This window comes from Euprymna scolopes, chromosome 13, assembly GCF_053919585.1.
Source record: "Euprymna scolopes isolate OS-2025 chromosome 13, ASM5391958v1, whole genome shotgun sequence".
Classification (NCBI taxonomy): domain Eukaryota; kingdom Metazoa; phylum Mollusca; class Cephalopoda; order Sepiida; family Sepiolidae; genus Euprymna; species Euprymna scolopes.
Window position 1 is genome coordinate 63640829 of NC_136494.1, and position 18424 is coordinate 63659252.

At 32.7% G+C, this 18424-nt stretch overlaps 1 protein-coding gene across 3 annotated transcripts in view; it reads right to left on the reverse strand.

The window, feature by feature from the left end:
• The window catches only part of LOC145292050 (receptor-type tyrosine-protein phosphatase H-like), a 337274-nt gene that overhangs the window by 511 nt on the left and 318339 nt on the right, over window positions 1-18424 (reverse strand). For 2 of the 3 annotated variants that reach the window (XM_080138077.1, XM_080138078.1), the window contains 5 exons: window positions 16039-16173; window positions 13337-13459; window positions 11985-12136; window positions 9119-9254; window positions 7822-7894 (listed from right to left, as the gene is read on the reverse strand). In XM_080138077.1, the coding sequence (XP_079994203.1) occupies window positions 7822-7894; window positions 9119-9254; window positions 11985-12136; window positions 13337-13459; window positions 16039-16173 (619 nt within the window). Of the gene's footprint in view, window positions 1-4113; window positions 4210-7821; window positions 7895-9118; window positions 9255-11984; window positions 12137-13336; window positions 13460-16038; window positions 16174-18424 lie in introns of all 3 variants that reach the window. The other variant, XR_013869540.1, reaches the window with a different exon arrangement.

Consider the following 18424-nt stretch of genomic DNA (forward strand, 5'->3'; position numbering starts at 1 on the left):
TTGTATTTGTTCTTATATATTTTTGTCTTTGATTATTACTTTCCAAAATATTGGTCTTTTTGACAACTTTCTATCTGATGAGAAACAGAGATAGTTTTGAAAAAAGAATTTTTTTTTGAACACTTATTCTTTCATGTGTAAACCAAAACTCCTTTTAAAAAATCTAAGAACAATAATGAAGATGAAACGGTAATAGTATTGTTAAGACAAAGCTTACTTGTTCTTAATATGTGTTTTGCTTTTCTGATTAATATTCATGATATCGGCATTTTCGTCAATGTTCTATAGTGTATATACTCTAGTAGAGCTATCCCCTGTTCTCCTGAAGAGTAGCAAGTAATTTATTTTTTATGAATAACAATCGATTTTTTACTATTGTCATTCATGAGTAAAATCTTATTGGACAACCGACATGACTAATGGAAGCAAACGGTTCGTTTTCAATGTTGTCATTCTATTAGGCCAGCAAAATGCACGGATTGCAAATGTATGGAAAAACGTTTCACTGCGCAAAGGTTTTTATTCACATACAATTGTTTCAGCCTACTTCACTCACATATTTCTCTACATGATATGGATAATGTTTCAAATGCATTATGCAAACTAATTAAACGCAAATGAACTAAGTATTGATTTCGTTTCACTATGTGTTATTTTTATATATTATTTCTATAAATATTATACATTTATTACAGATTCCATGCTACAATGTCGAGCTATTACAAGACCTGTGTATTATATATACACCTTTCACGATAAAGCTAGAACCCAGAACTAGATAGAATCGAGCAATTGTATCGACAACGAACGGGTATTTATATATCTATTTATAATCTCCTCTTAATGTCTAATATGTGTAGAAAAAGCGGGTCATCCTTCGCAGGGACGTGATGTCCTTCAGCAAATAGGTTGTTCCGAAATCGTGTCTGGGGAGTCGGCTAATTTCAGTTAATGTTTGTAGATGTGATATCTACCGCCTGTATACCAGCAGTAACTATCTTAGTTGTATAGGACGCGTTGCTTGTCACATCGTAGAATGTAGAACTGGATAAAAATATCAGAATTTAAAAAATCGAAGCATAGACAATAGATAGCCATATGGTTAGGTCGTCAGTATTGCACACTTCATGAGTGCGACGACCTGGGTTCGCGCCTAGTTCGGAGTACGTCATTGATGTGATGCAGTACATCGAAACCCACTTTGGGTCTGGCGTTGTCCGTTGTCGATGCAATTGCTCGATTCTATCTAATTCTGGGTTCTAGCTTTATCGTGAAAGGTGTATGTGAACGGGTATATATATATATATATATATATATATAGGTCCTGGATATGACCTTAAATTATATTCGATGGTGAGGGCCCAGCTTGCGGGCTTTGGGGAGTGTGAAGCCACCCTTTAATTGTCATTGCTCCCAGGTCCACTCTGACCCGGAGTGATAGTACCTGTTAGTGTTCTAACTATGGGATAAGTAGAAACCGACTTGAAGAAAAAACTATATATTCTATTAAAAAAATATTTTTTCAAAATCACTGGATTCGGCATTAAATAACCTGAAAAGGGTTGATATGCCATAAAACAAAAACAACCAATCAACATATATATATATATATATATATATATATATATATATTAAAATATAAATGTATATATATATATATTATTATTATTATTATTATTATTTACTTCCTTGTAAAGACGTTAGACACAAGGCCATAAATGTTTTTAGAAAACGGCGCACTAGATTAACCGCGTTCTGATCTACACAAAATATTGACTTATCCCGTCAATATACAGCACTAGGGCTGTCTTAGGCGATTAACAAAAAACTTCTCATTTTGGCTAGGAGCAAAGTGTAGTATCTGTTTTTATACTACACTTCACTTTTTCTGACCTCGATCAGTTAAGAAGAAATACTTTTAGATTAAGGCAGTTTTTTTTTGTTTTTGTTCCAGAATGCCCTTTTTGGGGGTGGCTGGTTTTCCCTACATTAAAAACCACCTTGTGTCTAACTCTGCCGTAGAGGCAAGTAAATAGGAACAATATACTTTTCCGAGAAAATGTATATCTGCGATTATTATCCTCTTGCGAATAAACATACCCATAGCTCAGTCCAACAACAAAAAGTCGCCGTGGTACTGATTTGTGTCATAATTCTGCTTTTTTGTGCATTTTTTATATAATTGAGTGTGTAAATATTTCGACTGAACTAACAGTAAAAGTTGAATATCGATTGTAGTAACACATTAAAATGTAAAATGTGTTTTGTATGTGTATTGAATTAGGTCAGATTGTAAGGAATAAGGCTGGAAATATACATATATATGTTTTGGTTTTGATTCAAGCTGATGTCATATTTTTTAACTTTTTGAATCACAACTATATATTGGTGTAAAATATAATAATCAATACAGTATTTGCTTTATAATAATAAATATGAAACCTGCATGAATTAAAATATAATATTTAAGCGTATTTTATGACTACGCAACGCTAGCTTGCCTGTTAATATATATATATATATATATATATATATATATATATATATATATATGGTTACTCGAAAGTAACTCTTGATTCTAAAATAACTATTTTAATCATTTCTATAACTATTTAAAATAATTTAACTATTAAAATAACTAAAAATAACTATTTTAATAATTTATTAAAATGTTTTAATATGGTTCTCAATTTTTGTGTATGTTCCTTAATGTGTGGTAATTAAATCCATGCGTTTGTTTTCTTTTCAGATCTGTTATATGAATTTGATTTAATCTTGAAGGGAGAAAACTTTAAGTTATTAGTTCCGTCCTGTATGGGTTTCTTGTGAAATCAGTTGATGCGGTTTATAGTTGACTTGCAAAGCTGCTAGCGAATGGTGTGTCCATATTGAATGTTAAATAAAAGTCCGTATAATACACGTTTTTATTATATTCTTTAATTGGAGAAATTATACTTCAAAAATATTTTTCGTTTCAGATACGATGTTCATTTTATTTAATTGACATTTGAATAAAATGAACATCGTTTCAGAAACGATCGTACAATCTAGTTGATTTTGTTTGTTTTCCTTTTGAAACTGATTTTTAATTCACAATTATGAATCGCTATACTCAGTATTAATATAGCTCTAGGATATCTATACCTATTGAGCTTATTATATATCTACAATAGAATGGGTACTGTGTCCTTTTAATAGTATTAATACATTTGCTAATACATTAAAATAAAATCTGCTTTTTAGACTCCCCCTCTCTCTCTCTCTCTCTCTCTCTCTCTCTCTATATATATATATATATATATATATATATATATATATATATATATATATATATATATATAGGGAAGGAGAGAGAGAGGGAGAGGGAGAGAGAGAAAGGGCGGGGAAGCAAAATTTATAGTGAACTTTAAGTTATATTTTCTCAGTAAGAAAGAATTGCGCCACTTGTTTTAAAAGCTTACATATGTTGATGTCATTATACTATATTTACTTTTATTATCCATATCATTTCAGAAATGTTTACCCATGTGAGCAATCAGGTGGCCAAACCTCAAATATGTGTGATTTGCTGAATGTGCACGTCTCACCGAAGGAGATATCAGGAATAGTGGGAATGTCCGAAAAAAGGGTTTACAATGTAAAGAAGAAAATGACTATGAGAAAAGCTATTACTCGAAAGACTGGAAGTGGGGTAAGCAACAAAAAATGTACCAAAACATTTATTAGAACTCTTGAATCTAAGATTCAAAAAGATCCAACAAAATCCATCCGAAAAATGGCAACTGACCTTACGGTAGACAGCAAGATCCTATACAACAACGCCGAAACAATTGTTGATAAATGCTCTATAAGAAAAAAGGCTTGAAAGGTACAAGAAAATTACTACATGGCTAAAGAAAAACCCTTCCATTGTAATGATCTTTTTCGATGGAAAGATTTTCACTGTCGATGCTGTTCTAAACAGATACATCTCAGCATCAACAGCTGAGGTTAAAGGGCATCCAGGACAAAACACCCTGCTCAGGTTATGGCTTTTGGTGGTGTAGCTTCTGATGGAAAAAGATGCCCATAAAATTCTACAAACCTGATGAGAAAATAAATGTTGACACTTACTATAAAATTTTAGATATCAGGTATTGCCATGTCTCAAAACAAACTGTCCAAATGGAAATTATGTATAGACATAGGATGGTGCTCCGGCTCATACAGCTAGAAAAATACAAGAATTTTGCAAATCAAATGTCATTAATTTTTGGGAGTCATGTTTATGGTCACCTTCTAGCCCAGATTAAAGCTTTGGATTATTCTATTTGGAGCGTTTTGGAACATGTTACCAGTGGAATATCGCACAGCAATGTCAACTTTCTCAAAGATTATTTTACACATGAATGGAATATGTTGTCTACGAGTATTTGAAGAAGATGTGTGGAAATTTCAGGAGACGTGTGACAACAGTTATTGAGAAAGAAGAGAGCTACATTATATAAAAACATTTTCTCTTATGTATTTCTGTGTGGCAAATTAATTGTCGTAACTATCTACAAACGTCATTCGTCTTACGTTGTTGTAAAAGTCTTTTCATAAACTATTGAAAATTTTGGTTCTCCACCCTGTGTATATATATATATATATATATATATATATATATATATATATATATATATTTATTTATTTTGTGTACAGAAAGTTGTTAGTTGAGACAGGTCATTGGTACCGTCGGTTTCAAGCCCGATAATAAGGCCCGTTTAAGGTATCCTTATCAAGCTCTCTTCAGCCAAAGTACGCTCTTAAAATTTGGATTTTCCTTTTAATTGAGCACTCTGCTGGAATTCTTTTTCCAAAAAAAACTAATCAATTATATATATATATATATATATATATATATATATATATATATATATATATATATATATATATATATATATATATAATGTTTATTTCGGATTTTGGAAAAAAAAATGTTGTCCTATGTATTTTGATGTTATTTTATTTATAACGATAATCAGATCTTTAAACTGATTAATTCTGATTTTGGAGAAAAAAGTTGTCGCGTGTGCTTTGATGTTATTTTGTGCTTTTAAACTGGTTCCTCTAGAGAGGGAAAATAATAACTAAAAATGCAATGCTAAAAATAAATATTAGATGTGTTCTGATGCCGGTTTGTTCTTGACGATAAATTGAAAGCATTTAAACTGACGAATGGACGGTCGTTAGGCTCGATAATTGTTTTCAAAGGAAAAGATGAAAACATTTAGAAAATTATACTTTTGAAAATTAAATTGAAAAAAAATTGACAAGAATTTGAGGGCCATTCAAACTGACAAAATAGACGGTCATTAGGATCTATAATTGTTTTCAGGCAGGAAAAATGAGATAATGTAGAAAGTTATATGTTTGAAAATTAAATTTTGTAAAAGTCATGAAAAGAATTTGGATGCATTTAAACTGAGGCATGGAAATATTTTTGAATTTGAAAATAAATAGTTCAGAAAATAGATTTTTACATAAGAATGTACAGGGGTAGATAATTTACACCGATCCTTAGCGAAAAAGAAACCGCCGGTACTTACGTTGTTCTGATTTTTATAATGCACCCGGATAAGGATACTGCATTCTCAATTTTTTAGATATTTTTGTAGTCAAGAACTCTGCCTCAGTTGTAATTATTAACGAAGATGTGTTCGTTTGGATTTGAAACCGCCGATAGGGATGGTAATTGAATTTTATATGACAGATGAATGTAACAACAGAAGCAAAAGAAGAGTTTACGATTTTGTACGTGAATGTAAACAATACAAACCATAATGTGTATGTTTTTAGAATAGAAGAAAAAAAAGAAAGGAAAACCAGTTAGCCAAAAATAAAGAGAAAAAAAAGACAAGAAACAGCGTTGTATATCATTTGCACCAAGCAGCTCGCAAGCAGTTCAAATTTTCCTTTGACCCCGTCAATCAAACAGTACGAGGACTTACAAATGGAATTAGTATCGGGAATTCGCTGCAGGGTAATCGGACGTTGTTCGGATTGCGATAATTTGTTGTTTTATTTGGGGGGGGTAGAACCAATTCTGCTTTGTTTTGAACGCTGGTTTCTGGATTTTTAATGATTCTTTACGTAGAACTAATTAAACGGTTTTCCAGAATTTTTGATAATTTTTATAGAAATTATTTGATAATAGGGTTTGTACTCTGAGCAAAAGATAAATCTACACACTAGCGACAAGACAACCGGAACGGTTGGGGGTCTTTGGTTGGGTGATCTCCCCTCTTACACTCAAGGGTGTGGTCTGGCAAGGGTCCGCCCGAGTTGCGACTTCGACGTTGGCGATGTGGGGGCATATCGCTGGGTGTTTCTACTGGCGATCAGGCTAGTACTTAAGGTGTGACCAGTTGGTGTGTATGAAAATACAATTAGAATAAGTAGTTCTCGAGAATAAAGGAAATAAACGAACAATCACCAGGCAGTTAAATAAATAATCGGATTCTGAAATAGTTGGAATCTCGTAGACAAGCTATTCCCGAATAAGAATTTTAGGAAGCAGCTATATAATTAACGAGGCATCTTTCCGTAGCTTAATGAATATGAAGGTTAGTGTACTTTGGGAAAGCTGTATTATAAGGCATTTTTTGCGAATTATTATTGAACTAAGCATTTAACTCCAAATCAGATTAGGTAATGGTCTAAGAGGAGATAACATGACGAAAAAATAAAACTCAGTGGAAAGCGAGTAATCGCTTTTAATTAGAACTGAATTGTTGCTTTCATAATAAACTATATAAGGACATATATACCTTTTGCATGGTTAGTACATGTTGCATGCACTTTGATTCTTTTGCAGGTGTACTGGTAGTCGAAGAAAAAGCCCGTACAAACCAGCTAACGTTGCAAGCGATGAGATATCGTTGGACGTTGTCTGTTAGCGACTAAAAAAGCTACGAGGCTGATTAAGGATAGGTCAGGGACGGAGGAGAAATGTGTGGACTCAAGCTCTTCTTTTGGAAATTGGGTGAGCAAAGGTGGTTAATGTGACCTCACCACCTGTGATGGTCGAAAAAATACATTAGGTGTAATTAGAGCTGAATGAGAGAGTTTTATTATGTAAACAATCCCGGGCAACAACTGCTAGTCTTGCTGATCCAAATTATTTGGTTGGAAACGCTAACTACAAGAACGAAAAACAACTTCGGGAATGATGAGACTGATAACAGCATTATTATTCCACTCCTCCCCACATAATGTGAGTTCACGCTCCACCCCGATAAATAGCTAAGAATGTTTATTACCTCCTCCCATATTATGGTCGATTGTTTTTTTATTTATTTATTTTTTGCGTTATACGTTTGGTCGACTACCAATAACTAAATGGGAGACCTATATGCAAAATGAAATACTGTTTGTGACATTCAAACAGTTGCAAATAAATTTGAATGCAATATTTAAAAGAAAATTCACACGGTAGTGGCATACAATAATAAAAGATGGTTAATATCCTAGGCATAACAGATATATCTAAACACAACCCGAACATCGCTAGTATATATATATATATATATATATATATATATATATATATATATATATATATATAGTGTGTGTGTGTATTTATATGAACTGTTTACATATTAATATAAACATTTTAAGTAAAATTTAATAATAATATCCCTTTCGAACAATCTGAGTGCCTACGTTTGGTCTTCTACGAGAAAGAGAACTGCACAACAATAATGCATACAACTGGTTAGATTAAATTACTTTCAGATTAATTTGATCAATTGAACAGGAGAACCCTGGCAAGAGTAATGAAGCATGATTACAACTCACCTTCCTCGGCTGATCCGCCTTCCACTTGTCTCAAGTGGTCAGCAATGCACTGGTGAATGAAAATGTATTGATCCTGCGAAGAGAATACAAAACAATGTGAACACACGATTCCGCTCAACATTAAAGCATAAGACAATTGAACCTGAATATGCTGAGATAGCGGAACTTTAAAATACATAGTTATTGGGCATGAAGCTCTGGAATTGACGAACCTTAAAATGCATGGTTAGGATCGCAAGATGACACGTATGCGAACATTACGATACATTCTTATTGATCACGAGAAGGGGATCCCAGTGTTGCCCAGAAATTAAATCACACCTTATGTAAGCTGGCATGTGTTTTTTAGTTTTAACAATTAAATATACAAGCTTATATATATATATATATATATATATATATATATATATGAAGCCCTTAAAAAGGAACACGTTAGGACGGAAATAACGTTCGATATCACATTAGAAGCGTTAAGAACGTTCGAGATCATGTTAGAGGTGTGAATGACATCTGAGAAGACGATGACGTGAAGGACGTCACAGCAGTAATGTAACCGTGAAGAAATAAATTTCGTTGTTACAATAAAAACGAAAAACCACAACGTGTTGGTTGTCATTCAATGTTGCATTCTTTATGAAGAAGAATTGTTTATGAAGAAGACAATACGAAAACGCAACTGTTAATAAACCTTGTAAGAATTAAAAAAAAAAAAAAAAGAAACAATCCTTACTAAATAAATAGGTTATCTTCCGGTGTTGGAGTTTTCTTTTTAAGGTGGCAATTTAAATATTTTACATGCGTAAATAACTGCCAGATCATATAAAGTATTATTTTATAAAGTGTAGTGAATTACATTAGTGTATTACAATTAATCAGTACAACAATAAAACATGCAAGTTGGTTCTTTAGAATTCAAATTGTTTTTTTTTTCAGCTTGAATACTACTTGCACTGCAAATATTTAGCAGCTTCATTGTATATATTTTATGTAATAAATTTTCATCGTTGGATTCAACAAAAGCACCTTAATCGCGGTTGTACATGGCCTTTGAAGTATAAAGGGTCCGAAATCTACATTTACAAGCAAATAACTGATATAAAAAGTATTATAGTTTAAATACGTTTACTGTATAAATATAAGTCGAAATTTTAGTGTTTGGACCGACATTGTTTGAACGGTCCTTTTTGATATATTGATAATCACTTCCACAATTTTGATATATTCCGTTAGATAACAGAAGCAGATATTACAATAAATTATCCAAAATGCCAGCCCGCACTTAAAAACGATCACTCACCTCCGTTTGGACCATATTGACACGGTAGTTTCTCATCTCTAAGATCAGGTTAAATATGTCAACGTCCTGGTGTTCTCGAATGTGTTGCAGCAACCAATCGATGGCAATGAAAGTTCCTGTCCGACCGACGCCAGCGCTTTGGAGATGAAAATAATATCGATCAGATGAATACCGTTGATAATATTGCTTTATAGGCCTAGACTTTTTGGAAAGTAAAATATATTTAAAAGTAACAGCGTTTCCGATTGAGTGACTAGAACTCGTAATTTGGATTAGTTGGATTATTCAAATTACTCAGAATCATTGTTATTCGCATATTGTATTGGATGATTGAACATCCAAACGTCTTCATTAACCGTGACATAACAATTAAAAGCGTTTGTTATAAATGACTGTCTTTTAAGGAGTGAAAATTCAATTCTTATATAGGCGACTGTAGTTAAGAACAACAAATTGAATCAAAAAATTAACTGGGATTTATTTTATGTAATGCACATTCTTTTGTACTTTAAAAAGAATCATTGGAAATTTTATGTCTGTATCATTAAATGCTGGATGGAAGATAATGTTTTTAAATTGCAACAGAATGTACATTACATGAAATAAATCCAAGGTAATTTTTTGATTCAATTTAAATTAAATTGTTATACCTTACTTTGTAAAATTTATAAAAGTGCACTTTGAAGATAAATAAATTTCAAATTGAATCTTGTACCTTTATTTTTAAAGCCTATAGTAAAAACATTTTGTTTAACAATTTTCATGCCTTGGATGAAATGCTTTTCTAACTTGTATCTTATCTTTTTAAGATTATATTTTAATCTTCTCCTCTCTATCTCAGTTTGTATTTCTCCTCACACCATAACTCATGTTTGCTACCTCCTCTTTGTATTATTACAGGTTTGAATATTCTCTCTGTTTCAGTTTGTATTTCTCACACCACAACTCATTTTTTGCAACCCTAACCCCAACCCCCTCTTTATAATGCAGGTCTGAATAATGAGAAAATCTGAATTTTTTAAACAAAAACTTTAAAATAACTTTTTAGATTAATTTTTTTGGAATTTCTTTCAGAATAGAAAATCTTTAAAATTTAATAAGGAACATATTTCATATAGGTTTCATTAACAAATATTCAGTACATAACGAGAAAAATAGAGATGAAAATTTCAAAAGGAATGTATAACTGGTTACGGTCAATAGCAGTCCTCGCCAGCGAAAGTCTTTTCTATTATTGTTATTCTATTATTATTATTATTATTATTATTATTATTATTATTATTATTATTATTATTTAAAACATTTTGCGTCCTGCTCTTTCGCGCGAGGACTATTTAACACTTTACTTCGTTATTGCTGACCGACAAAAAAAAATCTACCTGCGTGAAATAAATAAAAAGTTTAATTTATATATAATGTATAGGTAATCAAGTAAAGATTCTAAGTTTGTGAAGACGCAGTTATTATATGTCGGTGGTTATATCAGAGAAAAAGTGGTAAAAATAACACCAGAGATGAGAATAATAGTCCGAATAATCTAAACTATTAAAACTAGCGGGACCTGTGGAAATTCGACATTGGACTCTTTCATATGTAATATATTGATGTTGGCATTCTGTGAATGTTCAGCGTGACTGGAGATGCCTTGATATTAATGTAGCTTTTTTGTTAAAAATGCAAAAGCATTTATCTAACCATAGCAGGAACGCCCGGCCTAGTACTTTCGTAAAATACGCTTAAATATGATATTTTAATTTACACAGATTTCGTATATTATTATTATAGAGTCAATTTTCTAGCGATTCTTTTATATTATAAAATTGTGATTTCAAAAATAAAAAATACATCCATATGATTTGGTGTATCAGCTTGCATCGAAACCGAAACCAAAATGAAGAAAAAAGTTTATATATATATATATATATATATATATATATATATATATATATATATATTCTGTCGACCCTTCAACCTATAAGAAAAGTTTCGCTTAAAACTGAATTTTACTCAGCACTTTATCGGTTACGTCACACCGAAATATAACAAGCATAACAATGAAGATGATACAATTATTCCGAAGAATCTAAATAATACAAATTACTAATCCTCATCTCAAGAGTATAGAAGCAGGAAAAAGGTACGTAGACCTGATCAGTTAAACGCATAAATAAAAACGACAATACCGAAATTAGTGGTATTTTTATTGAATTCAACTAGCATGGGTGCCCGGCGTTGTCGGAGTGTTTTGGAGGTGTGTGTTGAGCAAAAAAGAAAAAATGGTAGTAGGCAGGCCGGCTCGAACCCGTACTGCGAAGGAGGAAAAAAAAACATGAAAAAGTGACGTCTTTCCTCTTGCGCACACTGCCAAACCGGAAGTGACGAAGGTTCAAATTAAGACTAGGCACTCGAAAAGAGGAGGGGACTTTCGAAAATATCGGCGAAAAAAGCGACCCCACTCCGTAGAAAAGTGCCCAGTTGAGGGTGAAGAAATTAATGTTTTTAGCCATTTTTGTTTATATTTGTCGTTCGAAGGGTCGGATTCACCACGATATATATATATATATATATATATATATATATATATATATATATATATATATATATATATATATATATATCGTGAAAATCCTTCGCCTCTGTCGAAAGTTTTAGACAGATATACAAACATACATACGTACATACATACACAATTTAAACAGACAAATGAGATTTATATAATAGATGTACAAGAATTCATCTCACACCGTCCACTAATATCACCATATTTTTTCATTAAATTTTTTTAAACGCATACATAGTGAGAAATTCATTTGCGACTGTATGACAGATATGTATATAGTTTTAATTAAATTTGTCGAATGCTTACCTGCAGTGGATTATTGTCGGTCCCGTCGCTGTGTATGGCATGTATGATCGAACTGTCAGAATAAAATTAATTAGCAGAGATGTGTTAGCCGGACAGCCAAAATCAGGCCACTTCAGGAAGTGAAAATGCTTTACTTCTCGTTTCTGCTCGCCCTAAAATATTTTCAAAATAATATTTCAAACAAATAATACAAACTTGAATAAAACAAGCATGGTAACATTAACAATTTTCAAGAACCTTGAGAAAGATTTTCTTTTCTTACCTAACAAATCTGTTCTCAGTACGGACAATAAATAATGTGAAGCTTTTCTCTTATCTCATTTAACAAACTTAAATTAACTTAAAATACACGTGAGTGAAGAAATTAAATTTAACAGATGGCCAGATTTATCTCCCTTTGAGATAATTGTTTTGAGCTAGAGGACGCCATGTTCGCGTGATAATGTAGGCTCAATCTCCCAACGACGTAGTTGTAAATATAATTAAACAATGTGACTCTCGCTCTAATCGACACTACATTCTAAGCGCGCAGACGTCTACCCGGTGCTCTACGATTTTGTCTCTTATTTTCTATTCGAGTCAACTAACACACCGACACATAAACCAACACAGTATCAATAAAAATTGTTTTATGTTAGCAGAAAAGCAAATGTACAAATAAAGAGGCTTTTAATATTAATTTGAAACAGTTACTAGACTACACACACACACAAACACACACACACACACACATATATATATATATATATATATATAGAGAGAGAGAGAGAGAGAGAGAGAGAATAAGAGAGAGAGAGTTGGAAGAAATGTTTCAACATATAAAACTATATTTAAAAAATAAATACATCGCTTTTAATCCAAACTCCTTTCTTGCAAAATTCTTTTGCTAGTAATTCAATACACACACACACATACATACATACATACATACATACACACACACATTTATATATATATATATATATATATATATATATATATATATATATAATGAGAGGGAGAGATATTGCTTGTAAGTACAATGGAAAAAACACAGCAGAGTGTTCCATTATAAAAGCAAATTCTAATATAATCTTAATATTTATGTATATATTGCTAATTGTATTGTAATAGCACAATATATATATATATATATATATATATATAGAGAGAGAGAGGGGGAGACAGAGACAGAGACAGAGAGAAACACACACACACACACACATATATATATATATATATAGAGAGAGAGAGAGAGAGGAGAGGGAGAGAGAGATAAAAGAGAGATAAGATTAAGGGGGTAGTCAACATTTCTCTAATATTTTTACTAAGAGTTTTATTTAACGAACGAAATGACCTGCTGATCGACTTACCAGTTGGACATCCAAAATCCGGAGAATGTAATCAGAAAGGTTTGATTCCGATCTCAGCTGAACCACAAGATCTCCAAAGTAGACTGGATCTGTTCCCGTAGGCCAATAGATTTCACTTTTTATCTGAAATTAGGAAATATAAATAAATTAAACATTCTTTCAAATAAAAATTTGACAAGAAAATATCGCAGAAGACTGAGGAAATATAGCCGGATAAGGGTTTATATGTTTGTATGTTTTTAATAGGTATTAAACTTATTTTATCCTCTATTTAAAAAAAAGAAGGCGTGGTTTGAGTGTAATCTTCAGAAGAGTTCTGATAAATATTAAAGAACATCAGAATAACTAAATCAAGCACAAAGTAAGATTAGTTTTGTAATAACGACTTTACAAATCAAACCAGAATCTCTAAGTAGTAATTTCTTCTTAAAACACTTTTAGTGTATGCTTCGAATGAACATTAGAACAAAGGAATAGAATAAATATAAAGTTAAGCAGTAAATATTTTGGTTTTAATTATTTAGTGGATAGGAAATTAGTGTAAAACAGCTCTGTTTAGAAGATTCATTTTACGCCCCCACTGACAAATATTCATATGATATATACAGTAGCGCCAAAAAGAAGTTCGCACTTGCCATTTTTTCAAAAGCCGCAAATTTAAGCTAAATCGAATGTAACTATTTATACAACCTATACCTCATTTGATTCGCCTTTTATTCTTCTATAATTTTACCTATTTTACCTGTTCATATTTGAATTTTAATTGAACTATCCTAGTGATCACGTCAATTAAAAAAAATAACTTCAAATTAAGGCGGAACAAAGAAACTCCGTACAATGTAAAATTGTTATTTAAATGTAACTTTAGAATATTAATTCAACACGATTACAACATGAACACAATGAATTTGTTAAGATTTAGTAGCATAGCATTTTTGCAATTTGAAAGCCTGCAATCTTTTAGGCATTTCTTGAATTAGTCTGCAGCAATACTCCGATGGAAAAGCGCCCAAAACTTTTCTTTAATTTTTGCCCAAGGTTCTCTCAGATTTCAAATTTCATCATTGCGTATCTGTTACTTGATGTAATGTCATGCGTTTTCGATAAAACCTAGATTTGGAGATTGTGCAGGTAAATTCAAACAGAGAATATAATGCTCTTCAAGGAACCTCTTAACATTGCCATAGCATCATTTTAGAATAGCTATACGCATTACACCGCTTACAAACTTTTGACTCGCAACAGTAAACAGGGTCCAGCGACGAGTCCGCATATTTACCACGCTAACTGTGATATATATGGAAATCTCTTGTTGGCCATTTACGTAAATGCGCAAAATCTATCTTGCACTTCAAAAAAATGTAATTGCAAACAAAACTGATCGGATGTGCCAAATCTATTGCAATTTGGCGAGTTTGAATAGTCACCTATTAACACATAAAATTATAGGAGTTAGTAAGAGAGAAAGAAAAAGACGAAATGAGGGAGGTGGTCACTCTTAGAACTGAGAGGACGGCCCCCATATATATATATATATATATATATATATATATATATATATATATATATATAGGGTTGAACGATAAAAGTGTAGCTCTAATGAAAACAACACTACAGATTTATTTTAAAACTGTTACTGAACAAACAATTCAGGTAACTTGATTATGTAGTAGTGTTGACATATATTCTATGTAGCCGCCTTCAACTTAAATCACTGCCTCGATACGGGTCCGGAACTGAAAGCATACTATTTCCAACAGTGCCGCGTGAAGCTCGATGAATACTTGGTGGATAGCGGCGATCAAGCTGGATTTGATGTTATGGGAGGTCATGTTGGTGATGTTTTCGACGTATGACCAAACGAAGTCGTCCACCGTGTTCAGGTCGGTAGAGAAGTGGGTAAAATAAGAGAAGGGTACAAAGTCGTAGTACTCCTTCTGAAACCAAGTCTGGGTCTCTTTGGACCTTAGGCCGGTACTGAATCCAGCTGCCACACTCAAGGTCTGCCAGCGGTCGCCTCATTGCATCAGAGGATATCCACACTCTTCAGCACAGCCAGGTACACTTTACTGTTGACTTTCAAGCCGACTTCGAAGATGTGAGGTGACATGATGGGGCCCTCATTTGAAACAGCACTAAAGACCATACCCGTGGCCGGAAATTTTGGTTTCATCACTCTGTGCATGTTCCTGTCATTCGTGGTAATCTCGCTGTGCGTTTTGAGGGTACTGGCAATGATCCTGTTGTGATAAATTCGATCAGTAGAGAGCATGAGCTGTATAGTAGCGCATTTCCGATATTGTTCGTTAAACATTGTGTCACTTTCAGACATGCTAGAAGGCTCGTATCGCTCTTGAAATTTGTACACAACTGGCCAACCAGTAGATGATCTGCAACAACAAAAATATAACCCGGTTTTCATCAAAGGGAAATGGAATCATATCACCTTTTCTAAGCCGACAATTTTATCGTTCGAATATATATATATATATATATATATATATATATATATTGACATACTGGGAAAGGAATATATATATGTATATATATATATATGTGTGTGTGTGTGTGTGTGTGTGTGTGTGTATGTGTGTGTGCATTAAATATATAACAGTAATAAAGAATATGTCTAAACTTTACAATACATATCTTTTTTTAATATTTATGTTTTGCCTATAATTTGTAATCGATAATATACTCACTCTTCCACGTTCCACAGCTTGTGTTACCATGACAACAACAGAAACATTTTGTTCCCATATCATTCTCCAAAAGTCATCTTTGGTTCCTGGCAAAGGACCTTGGGCAGCTATGTATTCTCGCTTTGATTGATAACCCTAAAAAAGATAATGAAAAAGAAAACAGTTGGTTCGCAGAGTCATAAGTCAGGTCAAGTTGTGTTGGAGATTAACCAAATGAGGAGGTATTTTTTTTGGACTGCTGATATAAGGCGTTATCGTCATTTAGAATATTGTCTAAATTTACCACACCATATATGAGAGCAGATAAAATTAACCAATTGAACTCTCAACTTATCTGACCTAACTCAAACGTCCTTTGTCTTCCTGAAAGTTGATGAAATACCAACGTACATTTTCAAATTTGTTCTTACAAAAATCTAAAGATGTATATATAATTTGTTATATAATATAATTTCTTAGAGAGCTCTTATAGTCAATGCATCTAAATAGATAAATGCACTTACGTTGGATGTAACTAAGGTTGCTTTGAATTAGAATTGCAATCCCCCCTTTTTTATGGTTTTCTAATATCGTTTTTCTAATCATAATAACCATTTATGTAAAGTCTAGGTCGTCGATACTATTCGGTGACCGTAACATGTGTAACTAAGCGGATAAAACGGTAATAATATATATATATATAGTATTGTTGTTGTTGCTATTATTATTATTATTATTATTATTATTATTATTATTATTATTATTATTATTATTATTTACTATAATAATTATTAAATGCCTACAAACACTAGTGCTTCATCCTTTCGGGAAACATCAGTGCAAGGTGTCACGATTAACACCAGTCGAGAGATTTGAACCCCGGCAACAGAAGTCATGTCTGGCTTCATCAGCAAGGACCCGAACCACAAGGTTACCGTAAATCGTGAGAGATACAGTTGAAATTAAATATTTACACTTAGAAACTTTTCCAGAAAATCCACAATACGCTCAAATGCCTCGCATAACTCCTCAATCTCCCCAACAACCACCGCTCCGTGCCATTGGCCCAGAATAGGCATGCTCTCCTCATTTTCCCCTGCATCACCAATGCCCCAACCGCTGTAAGCAGTCACCACGAACCTCGCTCGCACCCCAACTACTATTTAAATAAATTTTCCCATATTCCTTTACCGAGACTAGCGCAGGTTCCTAATGCTGTGATAACGATTTCACTAAAAGTTGAAACCGTGGACACTTCAATAAGAAAAACTTCTTGGGTCATACATCCATACATTCGATACAGACACGAAAAATTGAAAACATAAAAAAGCTATTACTAAACAGAAGTTTTCTGTTGTCTTTAACAATGTCTGCTTGAATATATATATATATATATATATATATATATATATATACTTTCGTGAACAAAAAAAATGGGCCAAAGAAATTTTATATATTTTATTGCATTAAAAGCTATATTGAACAAAAAATAATTAAACATTAAACAAGGAAAATTAGACGAGACAAATAACACAGAACAAGATATTTACTTTAATAAATACTTAGTATGGAACCGTATTCCCTTTTGATTTCTTTAAAAGATCAATCCTTTTAGACATGCTCTCAGTCAAAATTGAACACTGTAAAGAGGAGATGTTCTATTCGCTTTGCACAGCTTCCCACAGTTTGCTATTGTTCGAAAATGTTCTTCCAGCCAATGCACAAGATATTATGGACCAAATATTCTCCATTAAGTTTAAATCGGGTCTTTGACCTGGCCAAACTACCACATCAATTGAATTATCAGAAAACCATTTTTGTGGCTTTAGCAGTGTATGCAGTGGCATTATTATATTGAAAAGTAATGCTTTGGGATATCCCCAGCTTCTGAATACTTGGTAACAGTCCTGTTTCTAATGTTCGAATGTATTCCTTTGCATTGATTGACTTCTCACATCTAATAATTTATCCAAATCTTGCTGCAGTAAAAGTTCCCCAGAACATTATCCCTTCTATTCCAGTGTTTAACTATCGTTTTCTGCAACTTGGCGAAAATCTTTCTCCAGTTCTTCGAATGCACCGTTCGCGAGCATCACTAACAAGACAAAATCTTGATTCATCTGACAAGAAAACATTTCTGAACCAGTCTGTATCTTTCTTGCCATAACACGAGAAAAGTCTCTTTCTAGCATTGATGTTCTTTTTAGAAAAAAATGGCTTCTTTGCACACGTTTTAGAAGAATATCCTGTTTCTTTCATTCGTCTAGATATTGTATATCTAGAAAGAGAATTTCCAGCTCCTTTTTTTTAATTCCTTGCTATGGTCAACATAAGTCTTCTTTCGATTCTTCAAAGCAGTTAATTTAAGCCTGTGATCGTCCTTCAAAGTGGATGGCCGAGTGCGACC